General features: G+C 39.1%; 2 protein-coding genes across 4 annotated transcripts in view; one reads left to right on the plus strand and one right to left on the minus strand.

Moving 5' to 3' along the window:
• Positions 1-4,038: 4,038 nt before the first annotated feature.
• eef1akmt2 (EEF1A lysine methyltransferase 2) lies at positions 4,039-16,104 on the minus strand. 3 transcript variants are annotated; one of them, XM_043712639.2, is made up of 8 exons: positions 15,912-16,104; positions 14,705-14,918; positions 14,338-14,565; positions 11,799-11,864; positions 10,718-10,832; positions 10,007-10,114; positions 6,083-6,299; positions 4,039-5,320 (listed from the first exon to the last, which is right to left on the minus strand). In XM_043712639.2, the coding sequence occupies exons 3-8, from the start codon at positions 14,439-14,441 to the stop codon at positions 5,226-5,228; spliced, it is 705 nt and encodes a 234-aa protein (XP_043568574.1). In that variant the 5' UTR covers positions 14,442-14,565; positions 14,705-14,918; positions 15,912-16,104; the 3' UTR covers positions 4,039-5,225. The 3 variants fall into 3 exon arrangements, with proteins under 3 accessions (XP_043568574.1, XP_043568575.1, XP_087855059.1); XM_043712640.2 differs by lacking the exon at positions 15,912-16,104 and having other exon boundaries at positions 14,393-14,565; positions 14,705-15,793; XM_087998933.1 differs by lacking the exons at positions 14,338-14,565; positions 14,705-14,918; positions 15,912-16,104 and adding an exon at positions 14,051-14,317.
• The window catches only part of abraxas2 (abraxas 2, BRISC complex subunit), a 44,625-nt gene continuing 42,421 nt past the window's right edge, over positions 15,733-17,936 (plus strand). The window contains exons 1-2 of the mRNA XM_043712636.2: positions 15,733-15,848; positions 16,876-16,966. Coding sequence (XP_043568571.1) covers positions 15,777-15,848; positions 16,876-16,966 — 163 coding nt within the window. The 5' untranslated portion in view covers positions 15,733-15,776. The remainder of the gene's footprint in view (positions 15,849-16,875; positions 16,967-17,936) is intronic.

Consider the following 17,936-nt stretch of genomic DNA (forward strand, 5'->3'; position numbering starts at 1 on the left):
AGATTAGGTGTGGATGGTTAACTTAGGAAACTCTGTAATTGCATACAGGTTGGCAACATGGTTCTGTGTGACACTGAGACATTGTTATGTAGCAAGCATAAAAAAATTAAATTAAATAATCAAAAGTAACATATTCCATACTAGGTACTTCATGTTATTATGTAGACACCAGATTCTTTGACTTACACTTTTTTGACTCCTGTAGGATGCAGGATTAGTTTCCTGACCTTTGTTCAGACTCTGGTCTAATGTGACCTTCTTGCAGGCCACAAAATACTCCCTGGCTTCCTGGCTGATCATGACTCCTGACTGTCTGAACTATTTCCTGCTCCAGGCACTGCATCTTTCACCAATCCCCAACCTTAAATTCTCAGCTTACTGTTTGATGTTTATGTTGTAAACTCTGCTTAATGTCTTAAATTCTGTTGCTTCTATTTGCACTGTGATTGCAAAAAGATGCCAAACCTAAGTGAAAGCTCTCTTCCACCCTTCCTCTCGCTGCACTGGCTTTTACACTCCCCACTATTACCATCCTCTCATACAACAAATGATTCCAAGACCTTACTGTCTTGCTCTACTCTTCAGTCAAACTCCTAAATGTATGCAGAAGCATATTGCTCCTGCATAAACTTACTGTCACTCTCTCTGCCACAACCTATCAATCAAACTAGACATCATACAACAACTATTGTCAAAGTTTTCCCTATAATTGTCCTAATTAGCTCAATGATTCCCTTTATCAAACAGTTTCCCTGGAGGTGATATCATTAACCTTCCCTCTATCCTACTCAGTATTACATCCTTTTCAAAGTTTGAAGCTCTTCCTGTGAGATGAAGGACACTTCCCTTAAATATTTTAATGTACTGTCCGAAAAGGAAAAGAATGAATTTTAATAATAAGTTGCAAAAGGATTCAGGTTTATACTTACAGGACTGTAAGGAAAGAACAGGGAATTAGGAAAAATTGGTTAGCTCAGCTCGACCCAAGTTCTGGAACAGGTTTAATAGGCTAAATGGTTTCCCCCAGTGCTGTAAGATTTTATAGTACTCATTCAGTCCCTGAAATCACTGCTTAGCATTGCCTTCCTTATCTCATGTTCACTTCTAACTCTGTCTCTTTATGGACACTGTCTGCATTTCTTCCATTGCCCTGTTTCTCCTTTGCCATCCCTTAACTCGAATTCCCTCTTTCAGTGTCACTGCCTTATCACTTCCTTCTTACCTTCAAAATAATCCTTTAGAACCTTCTATTTAGAATTATGGAATCATACAGCTGTGTAGCACGGAAACAGACCCTTTGGTCAGACCAGATATCATAAATTATTCTAGTCCTATTTGCCAACAATTGGCAAATATCTCTCTAAACTCTTCCTATTCATGTACCAATCTAGATGCCTTTTAAATGCTATTATACCAGCCTCCCACTTCCTCTGGCAGCTAATTCCATACACACACCACTCTCTTCATGAGAAGGTTGCCTCATAAGTCCCTTGGCTATTGACTATTCACCCTATCCATGTCCCTCATGATTTTATGAAGTTCTATAAGATCAACCCTCAACCTCCAGCACTCCAGGGAAAATAGCCTGAACCTATTCAGCCTCTTCCCAATGCTCAAACCCTCCAATGCTGGGCCTGGCAATATCCTTGTGAATCTTTTCTGAACTCTTTCAAATTTCACTACATCCTTCCTATAACAGGGAGACCAAAATTGCATGCAATATTCCAAAAGTGGCCTTATCAATGTCCTATACAGCTGCATCATGACCTCCCAACTCCTATATTCCATGCACCGACCAATAAATGCAAGCGCACCAAACATCTTCTTCATTATCCTGTCTACCCTCCCACTTCACTTGACAACGCATCTTTTGGTCACTAAAACCCTTTCTCATCCTCCTGTTGTTGACTGCTCTACATCATAAAAGATGGTGGAATTTGAATTCAATTAATAAATATCTGGAACTTTTCTCTTTAAAGGGCTGCTTTTAGATTGTTTTGGTTGTATTGCAGCCTGATGCTCTTCCTCAATGGGCACCCCACATGCAGATGGGGAAGAGCGGTCAGAAGTACACTCAATGGTGTCTGTACTAGAAATGCATGACAGAAATTTAAATTGTTGGCTTTCATCTCAGTAGTAATAGTCCTTTTCTTCTAATTCACACTAGACATTTGCACAAATAGAAATGAGCTGGATAGGAGGATCTTGTTGATAGGAGGTCATCACAATTATGACTGTGCCAATCTGGTTCACTTAACTCTCAATATCTGCTACTTAATTTCATTGTTTAATAAGCAAAATATAAATGCTTGCTAAGTGACAAAAGGCATCACTTAAAGGCTGGTGTTACATAGTTACTTAAGGAGCATGTCGATCTCTCTCTAGCTAATCATATTTTTAATGAGTGAACTAGGTGACTATCTGTGTGGCATAGACCACCACCTACTGTTTACTTGACAATTCTGCAGTCAGGAGAATACAACGATTCCCATCATTTATTTTTAAAAAGTCTCAATCATACTGTTTTCACGCCATAAAAAAAGTAGTATTTTTCAAACTGGTCCTCGATTAGTGGAAAAAAGTGTGCACAATGAGCACAGATGTAACCAGAAGAGGGACAGACAGTCAAGCTGCCTGATCCCCTCCAAAGCCCATTGCCTGGACCCATTAATTGCCACCTTCACCAAGCCCACGAGGTGGACTTTTGACTAATCTTCCCCATCTGCACATGGGGTGCCCGTTGAACAGAAATGCAAGCAAAAAAAATCTAAAAGCAGCCTCTTTAAGGGAAAGGTTCCAGATAATTATTAATTGCATTCAAATTCCACCATCTGCCACGATGTGATATGAACCCAATGTTTCTAAGCTGTTGATCAGAGGTGTCTTCCACATTGATAGGTGTGATTAGCACATTAGCATTGGACACCAATGTGTCACTCATGGACGTCAGTGTTCCATGCTCTGAAGAAAGTATTAGAAGAATTATTGCACATGATTCAAGAGTATACTTTGTTTCAATAATTCTGCCATCCCTAATTGCCCTTGAAAGATTATAATGAGGTGCCTTCTTAGATCACAGCAGTCCATCGTCCATTGGTACGCTCACTTTGAGGTTAAGTAGGAAACTTCCAGATTGTGACCCAGTGCCAGTGAAGGAATGATAATATGTTCCAAGTCAAGATGGGTTATCATTTTATGTAGAACCTTTCGGCTAAGCTTTCCAATAGGTAACCTATGGGCCACGGTCTGTAACAGTCCCACCCTCAAGAGTGTAACTGGAAGATCGTGAACAAAGTTGATCCTCCATTCACAGGAACGTTCTCATTTGCTTTTTGATGAACCTATGGTAACAACTGTGCTATTGGTGATGTAGGGAGCAGTGTGCGATGAGAAAAATCAGTAGGCAGCACAATATAAATGACTTAACCCAGCCATAGATTTGGAACTGTGACAGAGAGTCTGTGGGACAACTGGCAGCTCTTCTGGCAGAAAGACTCTGGCTTGAGGGGAAGGGAAATGATGATTGTGCCACAGGCTGGTTAGGGGGAAGAGGAGATGAGTGCTGGCTGGCATCAGAGAGTTAAGAGTCAGGCAGACTGTTGGCTTAGGGTTGTGTGGGAGTTGGGCGGTTGTTGGCAGCTTGTCAAGAGTCTTTTCAATGCTTTGAAGCTCTTCCTGGCTGGTTATTAGCCTATAAGTCCATCCAATATGCCAGACGGAAGGCGATAAGAGTGAAAGTTTTCTGATCAGTCATAATGGAGATGGCATAGGAAAACCGCTACGTCATGCAGCCATCCGTTGGAGGTCTATGATTGCCAATGCCCTTTTAGAGAATGGTTTTAAGACAGGAAAATAGTGGAGAACTGGAAGATACCGAAAGGTTGATTGTCTATTGATGCTAAAACAAACACTTGCGACTTGTATCTCAGTCAAAGATTGCCCCTCTGGTAACAGGAAGGTAACAGGCAAAAGGAAATGAGGGAGAAAAAAAAAAATCAGGAATGCTTGGGAACAAAAGAAAACATACCAGGACATATATTTAACACTATAGAACTTGCACTTTATTATACAAGTACTTCATATTAAAATCAACACAAAGCTGTGACTTTCTTCTCCCACCTTTCCATTCCAGAAATATTACTATTTCTATCAGGAACCTCCAGCTTCTCAAGTGTTCATTATAAATTAAGTCAGCTTTTCCAAACAAAATGAAAACAAACAATGATGGAGAAACTCAGCAATTTCTGGCAACATTTGTGGAGAGAGAAGAACAGTGTTATCTTTTGATTCTTCTTCAGAATTGCTTTATCGATAAGAAAATTGCCATATTTATGACTGTCACTCTCAATCCATCCACACCAAGGTATATTAACTTGTAAATGCCAACATTTAAATATGCAAACCCCAAATATATTAACACATCACATTTGCTGTCAAACTTAAAGATTAAGCCAATGTTTTTTAAAGATTTGAAAACACCCTGGCAGCATCTGCTGACTCAGAAACAGAATTAGTCCAGAGTCATACTGGACTTGAAACACTAGCTCTGTTTTCTCTCCATACAGGCTACCAGACCTGCTGAGTTTCTCCAACATTCTCTGTGCTTGCTTCAGATTTTGAGCACCTACAGTATTTTATCTTTACCCATCAAAAAAAGTTCTGATGTCTTTTAATACAGATTCTGAACGTGATACAAAATAAGGCAATTATGAATTCAGAGCACTTTTGGAATAAGTGACTGAACTGCAATTTGTTGATTTGGCACCAAAGATTTTCCCAAGTATGAGCAGACTTGGTAGCTGAATGTCCTACTTCTGCTGCTCAGTACGCCAGCATGAATGTGACAGTGCAGATTCATGTACCCCCAGTCTGCTGCCACTAGAGGCCACTGGTGCACTTTGTGAATGCAGTGTGCTGTTTGTAATGGGGCAAAGGAGAGGAATAATAATCTTCATTTGAAAAGTTATACGTCCATTCAGACTACCTTTGCACAAATCTTTTAGTTATCACTTCAGGCTTTGTTGAGTGATTGAGTTCAGACTGAAAATTATTCTTTTTCACAATGAAGTGCCTATGAAATGGCAAAATCGTGAAATTAAACACATAAATAACAGGAATGCTCATCTCATGGGAGCACTATAACTTGTTTAAGTGATTCTGGTCTGAGAAGAGCAGTAGTTTGGAGCTGACCACTCAGAGTCTTATGTTCTGCAGTTATCCTGACATCATTTCCGTTTGAAAACCAGTGCTGTTACACTATTTCCAGTCTTGCCTCCAAATTGGAATTTGGGTGTTGGTAGCTCCTGCAGCATCTCAAATCCTGGAATAAAACAAATATGTTTAATTTTTCATGGCTATTGAATTTCCCAGTCAAAAGTTAATTTGACACTTTAAAGCATACTTCTCAAATACTTGGCCAATTAAATCCATTAAAGAGGATGTTAAATGTAAGAGTGGAGGTCAAGAATTGCCTAAGCCTTATACAAGTTAATGGCATTCTCCGTTGTTAATGTGTTATTATACGAGGGTCTGCAAGAAGTCATATGTTCTTTTAATTTGATGTAGCAGATGTGCTGAGGGATCATCTTGCAATATTTCTACCTCACAGCACGAGTCCTGAGGGGGATAAACGTATTGAATACGCTGAAGAAATCAAAGAGAAGCACATAAGGTTCTTTCTTGCCCTTTGATCGCAGTCGGTGATCACCTGAGACACGGCAAAGACAGACTCCTGAAAGGGTATAGCTAGGAGGGAATGGTCTGTGGCACTGAGAAGGAACCAAATTAGGTGACAGAAAGATAAAAGGACAGATGTAAATCAAAGATGTCTTAGTGCCTGGCATTTACCCACTTTCTTCCACAGTCTATATCAAGTACTGTTCTTTCAAACAAGAGTATCTCATTCATAATCAGTTTCACAAACTTCACAGAAACAGTACACTGCATGAAATAAAAAATGCCACAACGATAAATTATGATTTTAAAGCTATTGCTCCTTAGTTAACGAATACCAGCCTTAGACTTAAATATAACAAAGTTGGAAATTCAAAATACCAGTGAAATAATGATAAAAATATTGTACCTTTATTGAAATGGCTGAGGAGTTCCTCTTTGGTCCAGTTACAGCTTGTTATGAGGAAAAGGCCTCCATCCTTCAGGACACTATGCAAGGCTTGCCGATATAAACTCAGTTTTTCAGCTGGGTGGTCAGGGCTGAGGCTGATGGCATCAAAAGTGCCTTTGTCGATGCAAATTTCATACTGAGAAAGATTAGGAAATGGGTGCAAAATGTCTGCCACCTAAAAAGAAAAGGAAGGTCATGTTGAGAATAGAATCTCATAAGTTCCAACTGCTCCAGTCTTTTGGCACCAACTCAAGGGAGTGGTGGGTGTTGGGAGGTAATCGATGGAATTCTCCCTTTCATGTGTATTAGTCACATTTCTCCAGAAATACTTAAGAATAAATTACTTAGCTATAAACTGTAGCTATTAGTATTACCCATAAATTCACCTGTGTGGCCAGCTGAAATGACTGGTCATTATGGTAAAATATTTGTGCTCGACGGACCAATAAAACTGGCTCTGATAAATATTTGGCACGTAACCCTCTTAAAAGCAGAACAGTTTATTATAATCATTAAAGAGTGTAATTTCATTGCAAAAACTGCCTACTGGTAGCAAGGATTGTAGAAAATGTACACCCGGCAACAAATTATTATTGCTACATTCACTTGAACTATGCATAACCAATGTCTAAGTGCCTTAAATTATTCTATTATGTACTGTACTTAATCACAAAGGCGTGCAGATACAGAATCAGTGTCTGTGCGCTTAAAACAATTAGTTAGTGCCAGAGCTTTAGTAGTAGCATGCTTCAAAATGCTTAGAATTCCTGCACAGACAAAGAGCTTGCAAAGATTAAAAATAAACTTGGCATGAGAATACTCCTCCTTCTTGTGTTATGTTACCAGCAATTAACTTTAGTGTAATTACTCTGTTTAATTTATGAACCAATTACACCCAAAGATCTATTTTAATTGCATTGCATTAACTCTTCATTCCAACTAACCAGCTAATCCTCCTATGCAGGAACGTACAAGTCAACTCCCTGTCCCTCCAAACACTTGACAGCAAAATGTCAAATTCCTTTCCCCCATGGCTGACATTCTCAGATTCCTCTCCGCCACCATTACAAGCCAAAACATGAAGAACTCACTGTATTCAGAAGTCAAACTTGAGGCTGGTTGCATCGAAGCTGATGCCTTCTCTGGACATTGCAAACCACACCCTGCTCTCTCCTGATTCGCTCCATCTATTCTCCAAATATGTTTTGCTTACTCTTTGCAATGCTTCACTATTGACTTCAACTCAATCATCCATGAAGTCCAGCAACTTGCTCTTTCAAGCCCCTTCCATTCCTGCTTCTGAATACTCAAACTCAACCCAAGAGCCGATATCCTTGTTTCGACTGTTTTTTTTGCCTATGAAACGCATTTTGTGGGGATCAATAGCCTAATGGTGATTGTATCTAAACTGTAATCCAGAAATTTTCAGATCATATCATGTCAGATTATATTCTATAAATCTCGTAATTTGTGGGCTAGCATCGGAAAGTTGCTATCAAATTTGCCAGATTGTCATAAATACTCAACTGATTACCTTCCCTGAAGGCATTAGTCAATCTGTTCCACCCTATTCTTTGACCTATATCTGACTCCAGGTCACCCATTATATGCTTGACTTTAAATGCCTTTTGGGCAACTGGAATGGCAATTAATTCCGCATTGCCAATCACAGGTGCAAACAACAAAACATCTAAATTCCTTTAATCATTTAAACAATACTTAAATTTTTTCCTTTGTTCACAAAAATCCTGGAATGTCTTGCACCAATAGGATCTTACCTCTGTCACCAGTCCTTATTCAAATCAATCTAACTTAGCTTCCATAGTATTGAGACCACACCAGAGTCATAAATGTTATCTTGTGCATTTGTGATTGTGGCTACTTTTTCTCTTTCTTTCATCTTCAACTTCTGTTTCCTTTAATATCAATGATTATTTCATCATACTGCAATATCTCCTCTGCTATCCAGTCTGAGGAACTTCCCCTTTCTCCTGTCAGCTAAGACAACGCTGGATCCACATTGTTTGCACAACCATCTCTTCACTATGTTGCTGCCATTTTCTTCAAACATGGGTCAGCGCCAACATGTAATATAAGGACAACCAGTTCAACCTCATGCCGCGTCCAATAAACCGGTGACTTTTTCTTTTATTTGTTCATGGGAAATAGGTATTGCTGGCTGGGCCAGTATTGACTGCCCATATCAAAGGGAAGATGTTCGTAAGCTCAACACCACATTGTGTCTCAGACAAGTGATACTTTATGCACCAAAATGTCTTCCAACTGCTTGTAAGGAAAATAAATTCACCCCCTCAGCTGCCAACAACATCCCTATAACATGTTCAATACCAAATTCAGCTTTCTCCCCTTTGCTTTCTTCCATTTCAATTTAGTCCACGTTTGTAATATTCTCTACCTCTCACCCATGTTGTCATCACCTTAAAGCTAGACTTTACTATCCTCCATCTTAACACTAACATATCATAAGCTTCAACTTATGTACAGGCCAAATTCCCATATATTCCAAGTCACATGTTCCCATCATCCCATCTCCCCTGAACTCCATTGCATTATTACAATGAATTCAAAATTCTTATTTCTGTTGCCCAGACAACCAGCCCTGCCCTACCATACTGAGGTCCCTTTGCTTCAGGTCTTGCATGATCTCAAAGATTGGAATTCTCCTCAAGCCTCACACCCTCTTCTGTACCACTTCCCTCTCTGCTTTCCAAACATTCCTTTGTTTCACAATGCTAACATTTCACTTCCTCTCTGCGTGTTTCCACCTTATCCCTTCTCTCCTTCTCACAGATGCCTTCTTGCATGGAAGGAGTGATACTTCAAAGCAAGTTGTTCCTAACCTTTTCAGTAGAAAAAAAAAAAACAAATTCGGATTAGGATAAAATGGGCATCAATCTCTAACTGTAGCGTTTTAACCTCCACTTTGAAGGCCTCAGGCTACATAACGGTTTCATATCACACAGATTTCCTTTATCATCAATTGTTCTCTCATGTAGTTTAATTTGAGCTCTGAGAACACCAAGTCATGATTAAATGTACCATTCCTGAGACAGGGATGACAACATAACCACTATCACTGGACCCTGCAGCAATATTATTAGCAAATATGGAGAACATCACCCCACATAAATAATTCCCATTTTGACCAATGAAGGAAGTGGTGAAATCATCAGCAGAAAAAGCATTTAAAGAATAAATGCATGAAAAGAAATTGCAGCAACCATTTCCCAAAAATTTATATTTAAAGTATCTTTTGGGGTTTAAGAACCGGAAAGTTTAAGGCATTACAATAAAACAGCAGACAACTCAATTGGCAACAAAGAATAAACAAGCAGTTTGACAAGTGAGATGCTGCATCATCGGAATCACAACCCAGTCATTGGCTGTCACGGTCTTCAACAGGTGAGAGGTGACAGGGCTAGCTCACAAAGGGAAGTTATCCTCCATTCATGGCTTGTGACAAGTCGGAAATTCATAAGGGAGTACCCTTGTAACACAACACATTCATGCATCACCAGAGGAAGAAAGATGCAGGCTCTTATTAGGGTTGTTTGAGCAGTGCAAATTCCGAGCCTTGTGCAAGCCACCTGAAAAAAGGCCAATATGTTTCTTCACTGAGCGGATAATTAGTTGTTAAGTCAACACAGATAATATCCATCCCTTCTCAGCTGTCAGTCAAAGTCTGATGCTAGCAGAAACATGGGGTAAGTTGTATGCTGACTTTCATGATTCTGAATGCCATAGAGTTCTTGTGGGGGCCAGCAAAGTTAAATAATTAGAAAAAGCAATGGAGAAGAAAGGTAAATTTGATAGCCATAAAACTGGCAATCAACAGAAGGAAATGTTTGCTAAAATCCTGACCTGTAATTTCAAAGTCATCACCTCTTCCTTTTTAGCAAAAGCTTTTGCAAGTTCTACTGCAGGAGGAGAATTATCAATTCCAGTCAGGTTAGTAAATCCAGACTTTGCCTGAAATAAAGAAATTGAATACCATTGATCAGCTCAGAATATACTTAATATATAAGATGACCTATTTTTGGCTGCCTTCACATGCATGTCATCATATAACTGATAAATGTGTCCTAGATCTGACAGTCCAAAACACTGCTAAGCAACAGGCCAGGAACTAAAAATGTTGGAAATTAGTATTCACTGGGCAATTTGAATAAAAAAAACTTACATATTTATAGCATTTATTACAAACATAAATATCTCAAAGCACTTTGCAGGGAACTGGATAACTAGCAGACAGGCCTAGATTTGAGGTTAATGGGAGGAAGAGGTATAGGAGGATAAAAACCTTGGTCATAAAGGAAGCTGTTGAGGAGGTTAACAGAATAGAAATCCTGGGGAAGGAGTTCAAATAATAATTAGAGACACAGAAGATTGACTGAAGCAGAGAAGAAGAAACAGATGAATGTTACAAAAAGGTGAGGTTATAATATTTATAGGACTCGAGCAAAGATATAGGTAATGGGTATGTAGCTGGAGTGGGGGGGGGGGCAGAGCTTAGTTACTTTATGTTGACTCAGATTTCAGTCATGTATTTTGAAAATCAGAAAACACACTTACAAGTTCAATCAAAAAATACCCATTTCCCGTCCCAATATCCAGCAGGGCAGCATCTTTGGGAATGTTTTGCAATTCCAACCATGTTATAATACGATCCATGCTTTCTTCACCAAACCTAGAGGACAACAGATTTTGTGACTGTTAACCAATCATTATTTACTATTATAGATTGGTCTATTTTGTTAATAAAACAAGAGCCAAGAAAATAAAATCAGAAAATTATATATCTGCAAGACCTACATGATGTTCGTGGACAATGTAAAATACTAACTTTATTAAACTGCATTTACAGTTCACAGGCTTTGTAGGTTTATTTCCCCACAATATGTATATTTGAAGTTAAAAGGCACTAAATTATAACATGAATGAACAGTGTTCTTGAAAATGTATTCATAAATCTTCCGTGCAAAGACACAAACAGCTCTCTGAATATTTGCCTGGAGTGCTCATTGATTTATGAGCTGCGGAGAATGAACGGCAATGATAATTCCATAGTGAAGGTAGTCACAACCCAGTAAACTCTGATCATCACAAAAACACTTTGGGGGGCCAAATAAACAGTCGGGTCAGAAACCCAACACCATGATGAATTTCAGGTCCCAAACCTGAGTCACAACAATGTCGTGCTCTCAACATGATCTTTAATTTCAAAAACTGGATTTATACACCATAAATTGATGTACAATTAAAGATGCCGAGTCCCTCAAGGTGGTGGGAGCTGCTTACCTGGAGCCATTGGCAAAGGCAGGCAGCAGTCACCTTGAGCCTACATCAAGAAGACAGTTGCTGGAACATGAAAGTGGCCACACCAAAAAAAACAGATAGCACATGACCCATTAGTTCATCAAGCATGGGCTTGATGCAAAATCAAATAAATTCCACTTGTCCCCACAATGAACCCAACAGTTGTGCACTAAAAAACATCACACTATACGGATACTCTTTTTAAAAACTGTTTCAAATACAATTGTTCTCTTAAATAAAAATCCAAGAGAGGAGTAGCTGAGGGGAAAGAGATATAAGAAGGTACCCTCACTAATTCTTATCCAAGGGTTCATATTCTTTCACTTTTGGAGCTTACCAAATTTCACCAACATCACCAGAATCATAAAAGGACTGCAGCTCCCTTTCATAAGCATGATCCCAACTATAAGAAGATAAAGAAAGAAAAGACTCAGATATATAAAACTAAATCATCGCTACAAAGGATTAGTGTAAGGCAGAAGAGCAAAATAAAACACACAACTTAACACAAGTTCACCTGTTTAAAAATGAAGTGTTAGAATGATTTTTTTTCTCAAAAGAACCAACTATAGTTCAACAGAATGGGGTTTCAAACCTGTATCCATCATTACCATTACCCACATTGTTGTAAAAGAAGCATGTATGAGCACTGGATTAAAGATGATGCCGATACTCAGTCATGTCATTTCATTGTACAGACACTAAAATAGTCAAGCTTGAAAAAAACAAATGTGCGCTCCAAGGATGTATGTTGAATTTTTAAATTGTAGCTATCAGCAAACTCAAAAATGATTTTATAATTACTGGGAATGATAACATAACAGATCTTAATCCAGTGGCTGGGACTAATGCTCAGAGACTAGCCTGCAAATCCATCAGGACATCTGACTTAATGAGGTCTGAAGTCAAGTATTCCTGTCAGCACCCAAACTGGTTATTGCTGCGTTAACATTGTTGATGTGACCTCCCATCATTTTGCTGATCAACAAGAGTAGATTGATGTGGCTGTAATTGTCTGGATTGGAAATGTCCTTTTTGTAGGCAAAGCATAATTCAGTAACTTTCTACATTACTAGATAGATGCTAGTGTTGTGGATGTACAAAAAACATTTGGCTAAGAGCACAACTAGTTCCAGAGCAGAAGCCTAAAATTTTATTAAAAATAAAGTACTGTAGACGACGGAGATCTGAATTAAAAACGGCATGAGCTGGAGAAACTCAGCAGGTCTGGCAACATCTGCGGACAGAAAGAAACAGAGTTAACATTTCAATTCCAATATGATCCTTTTTCAAAACCTTTCAGTTCTACTGTTAGAATATTGTCAGGGTCCTTAAGCTTTGCTTGATTCCATATGAAGTGAACAAAATGGCCCCCCGTGATGCTGGGGACATCAAAGGACGCTGAGATATATCACCTACACAACATTTTCTTAAAATTGAACGAAGACACAGATTGGGTGAATGTTTAAAAATTTCTTATGTTTAAATAACATTCTGATTTTACATTCTATCTACCATAGATTATAATATGGGGAAAATATGAGATTATCCACTATCTGCCAGTCTCTTGCCCACTTGCGTAATCTGCTAACATCCCTTTGAAACCCATGTCCTCCTTACAGCTAACTTCCTATCCTAGTTTACATAAGGAAACTCAGATACTCTTGGCATTTTTATCTGAGACATTACTGTAAATTACTAAAGTCTAGCACTGATCCATGCTCCACCTAACTCTTTGAAAGTTGACTCTGCCAACTTGAATGTCCCCTTTGTTACCTCTAAGAAAGCAACTAATTCCAGAGCATTAGGCTCAACAATACAACACATGGCCTCAACATTCTATCCGAAGTAAATTTGATGTCATCCAAAACTCTGCTGCCCATGTGTTAACTTGCAACAAATTCTGTTTCTCAACCATCCCATGCTCACTGACTGAAATTAGCTCTCAATCAATAAAAAAATACCAATTTTAAATGTCTCATCATTGTTTTCAAATCCTTCCATAGCCTCACCCTCTCCCTATTTCTGTATTTCCAGTCCCCCAATCCCTGGAGATATTAGCATTCCTCTAATCCTGGCATCTTGAACATTCTAAATTTTAGTGGAGGTTTTGTTGTCTATGCTTTCAGTTGTCTAGGCCTGAAGTCTGCAATAATTAACCTCTGTCCACCTTACTTTCATCATTTTTTAAAAAAACATCCTTTCACGTTTACCTTAAAACCTACCAAAAATCTCCAAATGCAGCTTGATGTCATAGTTCGTTTTAAAATTGATCTTCTAAAGGGTTAAAGGTGCTATATAAATGCAGGCTGTTGTTGACCGGCAGCTGTAAGATGTAATGGGATGGCGAATTAGTTGGATTTAATAACATAATCAGTGTTCCCATCTGGTTTATCCTGCCAATGGAATGGTGACCATGGAAACTGGAATGAGTACAATTAATGTGAGGCTGTTGCTTTACCCTTCTTGGGAACCGTTACTCATCTGCAACCAGATATGAATAGGGTGCATTTTAATGTCGAGCGGCCTGCGGTTCTCTACGTTTTGTCCTAATACAGTAACTGGGTGATTGCCAATTAAGTGACTTGTCTCAGTTTTAGCTTGTTGGAAGATTGCTCCCATACAGCGGCTGGGTCCTGGTTTTCAAAAGGCGGGTCATTGCTGCGAAAGATAGGATTGGAGCCACTTGGATCAATCTTCACTGTAAGTTTCCATGACATGGGCAATCAAGGAAACATTTAGTGAATACGTTTCATGAAATTTCGGCAAGTACCGCGCTAACTCTAGTCACTTTCCATTCACTGGAGCAGTTGTATATCGCAGGGCACGCAATTGAAATGCAAACAATATAGAGCAAGTAACAATTTATTACATACTATTCTTTAGTTCCCAGTTTAGAAGGCTGGAACTTATCATTAGACGAGAACTGACTCTGAGAAGGTGCATCCTCGCGGCCATGTGGATTCCCAGCATCTTCCATCACTACTGACCCAGGAAGTCCAGCTCATCAAAGAAGTGCCTGCATGAAGCACTGCCTGTGACTTACGCGGTGGACGCCATATTTATGACTGGCAACACTTAACGCCGTCGCCGCCTCCTTTCTCCTATGAAATGTCAGAAATTTGGATTTCGACCATTAATCAAGCTGATCGAACTATGCCAACAATTAAAAGTAATGCAACATCTATTCTGCGGATTAAATTTTATATTACTGTAAACTTGAAGGAAGGAAGAGCACCTTACCACTTTAATTCTGCACGGTCAAAGATGCTTGTTGGAGAAGATGGTGGGAATTCTATTTCCTGAAATAAATCCTGTTCTTCAGCGGAGATGGTCTCACATTCTGCCTCATTTCCTTAACATAATTCATTCTCGACACATGACTGGCATTTCAGCCAGCTTGCCCATCTTGACACACACTTGAGAAGCTGGTTGTGAGCCAGTTTATCACTGTTGCCTATTAGATCACAGCAAAGGGCAGATGCATTGTGGGTTTGGCATCATATTCACGTTAGAATGAGAGATTTCCTTAGTGAACTAGATACATTTTATAAAGACAATAGATGGTTTCATGGTCGAGATATATTAGATAATTGACTTTGAATTCTCAGGCTACCATAGTCCCATTTGAACACATTTCTGGATCAGGTCTCTGGATTACTAACCCAGCAACAGTACTGCGACTATGTGCCTGACATTGTCAGTATATGTACATACATTTGCAACATCAAAGTACCAACATCTTCTAATTACTTTATTTACATATTGGAGTTCCACAAGATAAGCAAAATATACTCCAGGACTTGCAAGTTTGAATCTCAACCTTCTAAAAGTCATATTACCATCTAAAATTCCCAAAAAGTGCTAAAGAGGGAAAGTATTGGACTACAAACATATTGTGGACAGATTAACTAAATAGTCTATAAAACATAATGTGTTAATCAAATTCAAAATTATATTGTCATCTTGTCTAATTGTGAGATACGCACTTCTGGTCCCAATCTGGGACATGCATCTTTGGCTTAGCAGGAATGGAAACTGCAAATTCTGGGAATGGTCGAGAGATTTATAATCAGATCATAAATTTAGAAACCTCGTGGTTAGGTGTCACTGATAATTTATTTGGTTTTGGGAAGTGTGGTTCAAAGGGCACCGCTTCAAGTGAGAGCCACGCCCTGGATTTATACACAGCAATGAGACAACGGGGCGGAAGTGAAGAAACTGCGGGGCGGAAGCTGTCCACCTTTAGGGGACAGTGCGTGGACCGGAAGTGCCCGCGCCGCGGTGGGGTGTGGGTGGGAAGGTTGTAAAAAAGATGGCCGCCTCCGTCTCGGGCTATACTTTCAGTTCTTTAGTTTACCATCACGCCAACAGCCCCTCGGACCATGTAGGTAACAGCGCTGTCGCTGGTTCCACGCTTTCCCAGGAGCACGGCTGAGCGCTCGGGTACCTGTAGCTCGTTGGGGAGCGGGTGTTTTCGGGCTGCTGAAGAGAAAGGCCGAGTCCGTGTCTCTTGTCGCTCCAGACCCCGGCCTTTCCTCGCAGGAGGGATCGGGGTTTGTTTAAGAAAATGATCCTTGAGCCCGCAGAATCTGAGCCTGGGGATTGTAATAGACCCGGGTTGGGACGGCTGGCGGTAGCTGTCCTACCCCCCGCACATCCCAAACGCTGTGGCGGAAACCGGTGACTAAACGGTGCATTTGGCAGCTGGGGGTTTCTGGGCAGAGTCTGTTCCAGGACTCGCCTCTTTGCAGCCTTGACGCATATGCAATCCTCTTCATTCGGTTCGCTGTGTTTCTGATTTCTGCTGGGTTCTTCTTTTCCGTTAAAATGTATTTCTCCAAAGGTTTTCTTCAGCGAAAGTGGTAAATAGATGTAAAGTTTTATGGGTGATAAATGCGCTTCGACGAGGTTTACCTTTGTAGAACTTTAAAATGCCTTTGCTGAGAGTTTGTTTTAATCGGACCCTGTTTTCTTGATTCAGAACGGAAGTTATTGGAAATACTCAGCAAGTCTAGCAGCATGTGTGAAGAGAGGAACAGAGTTCAGATTTCGTCAGAACTTCACTTTTTTGAAGTTTAAATTGTTGGTGTAGAATCTCTTTATCAGCCAGAAAGATATTTGAGTCTCGAGTGTTTCTAATGATCAAATCTAGTATTAAACTGATCAGAAGTGAATTATACTTACCTAGTTGTTAGAAATTATCTTGATCAAACAATTGAGCTAGCAATATTTTCACAGGCCTGTCAATACAGTCATTTTATTCTCATGTTAATCTACTGGAGAGTTTTGGATCAGTAAAGTGCACGGTTGTTACTTGAAAGTACTTTTTTATTTACTTTCTTTATTTCTGTAGTTTATGAAAGTTGCATTTTGTTTTCATTGCTCTAATTTAACTGAGTTCTCTACTGTAGGAAGGATTTCTTTTGGGAGATGTGAAACAACTAGAGACTTTCAGTATTAGTGATTCACAGATCAGCAACACTGAGCTTCTGCAAGTAATAGGTAAGTCTGCTAATTTTATACATAAAAGTGGTAGCAAGAGGTTTGGATTGCAATCTGATCCATGCTGCAAGTTATGAATTTGGAAAATATCTATTTTTCTGTTGAATTGGTATTACTGGTGTAACTTTTTTAAATGAAAATAATCAGAACAATTAATATTTATCAATCAGCTTCTGATGAAAAGGTGGAAAGTGGTTTTGTTTTAAATTCAGCTCCTGTCCAGGCTTCTTGAAAAAATATAATCCAAGTGTCACCATTAATGGTGCATTATATCAACTTTAAAAATTGGAAGAAGTATTAAAATGTCAAAATAATTTTAAGTGAATGCATTTGGCTTTAGCAGTGTTTTTAATTTTCCTTTGCAACAAAGTAGTTCATTTTTGTTTTGAATCTACTGGAAATAAATGTGATGCTTAAGTTAACTTTGAAACAATTTCATCTTGACTGGGGAGTAATACCTGTAATGTTTGGTGAGGAATAAGTGAACTGAATCTATCCAAGTGGTATGATTTTTCATGGATGCAGTGAGATATCACAGATAATAACGTGCTTGTAGAAGGCATTATTTGCAGAGCTTTTGTAAATGAACTTTTTAATATTGATACATCCAAATAAATCTGAAATAAGTTTTTGGGGTTTGCATTTCAGGTCTATGGATGCTACTGAGCTATTGCAGAAATGTTGGTTTGATTTATCATAGTGATCAAATCAGTGAAAGATGTAGTGCACAAGCGCACACAGTTAGAATTCTGTCAGTACATGAGCTGAATTCAAGCTTTTCTTTCTCCTTTCCTTGATTCTTTTAAAGCTAGAGTTAAAGCTAGAATTAACATCTGTTATGATTATAAAGCTGTTTGATTCCTCGTATGGGGGTGTCAGTCTCATTCTATATCTTTGATTTAGTTTAATATAAATATGCAAAGAGTGGTTGGTCCTGCACCTGTTGAGCTTCCTGCTGCAAAATTTGTGA

This window comes from Chiloscyllium plagiosum, unplaced genomic scaffold (genome assembly GCF_037043375.1).
Source record: "Chiloscyllium plagiosum isolate Xiang-an unplaced genomic scaffold, Cpla_swu_hap1 HiC_scaffold_22, whole genome shotgun sequence".
NCBI classification, from domain to species: Eukaryota; Metazoa; Chordata; class Chondrichthyes; order Orectolobiformes; family Hemiscylliidae; genus Chiloscyllium; species Chiloscyllium plagiosum.

Bases quoted from the DNA above. Each gene is read 5' to 3' on its own strand.
- eef1akmt2 (XM_087998933.1), bottom strand. From the start codon at position 14,181: ATGTCATGGAAACTTACAGTGAAGATTGATCCAAGTGGCTCCAATCCT. The intron at 10,833-11,798 runs GTAAGCTCCAAA...GTTGTCCTCTAG, and splicing joins GGTGATGTTGGTGAAATTTG to GTTTGGTGAAGAAAGCATGG. The intron at 5,321-6,082 runs GTACAATATTTT...GTTTTATTCCAG, and splicing joins CCTCAGCCATTTCAATAAAG to GATTTGAGATGCTGCAGGAG.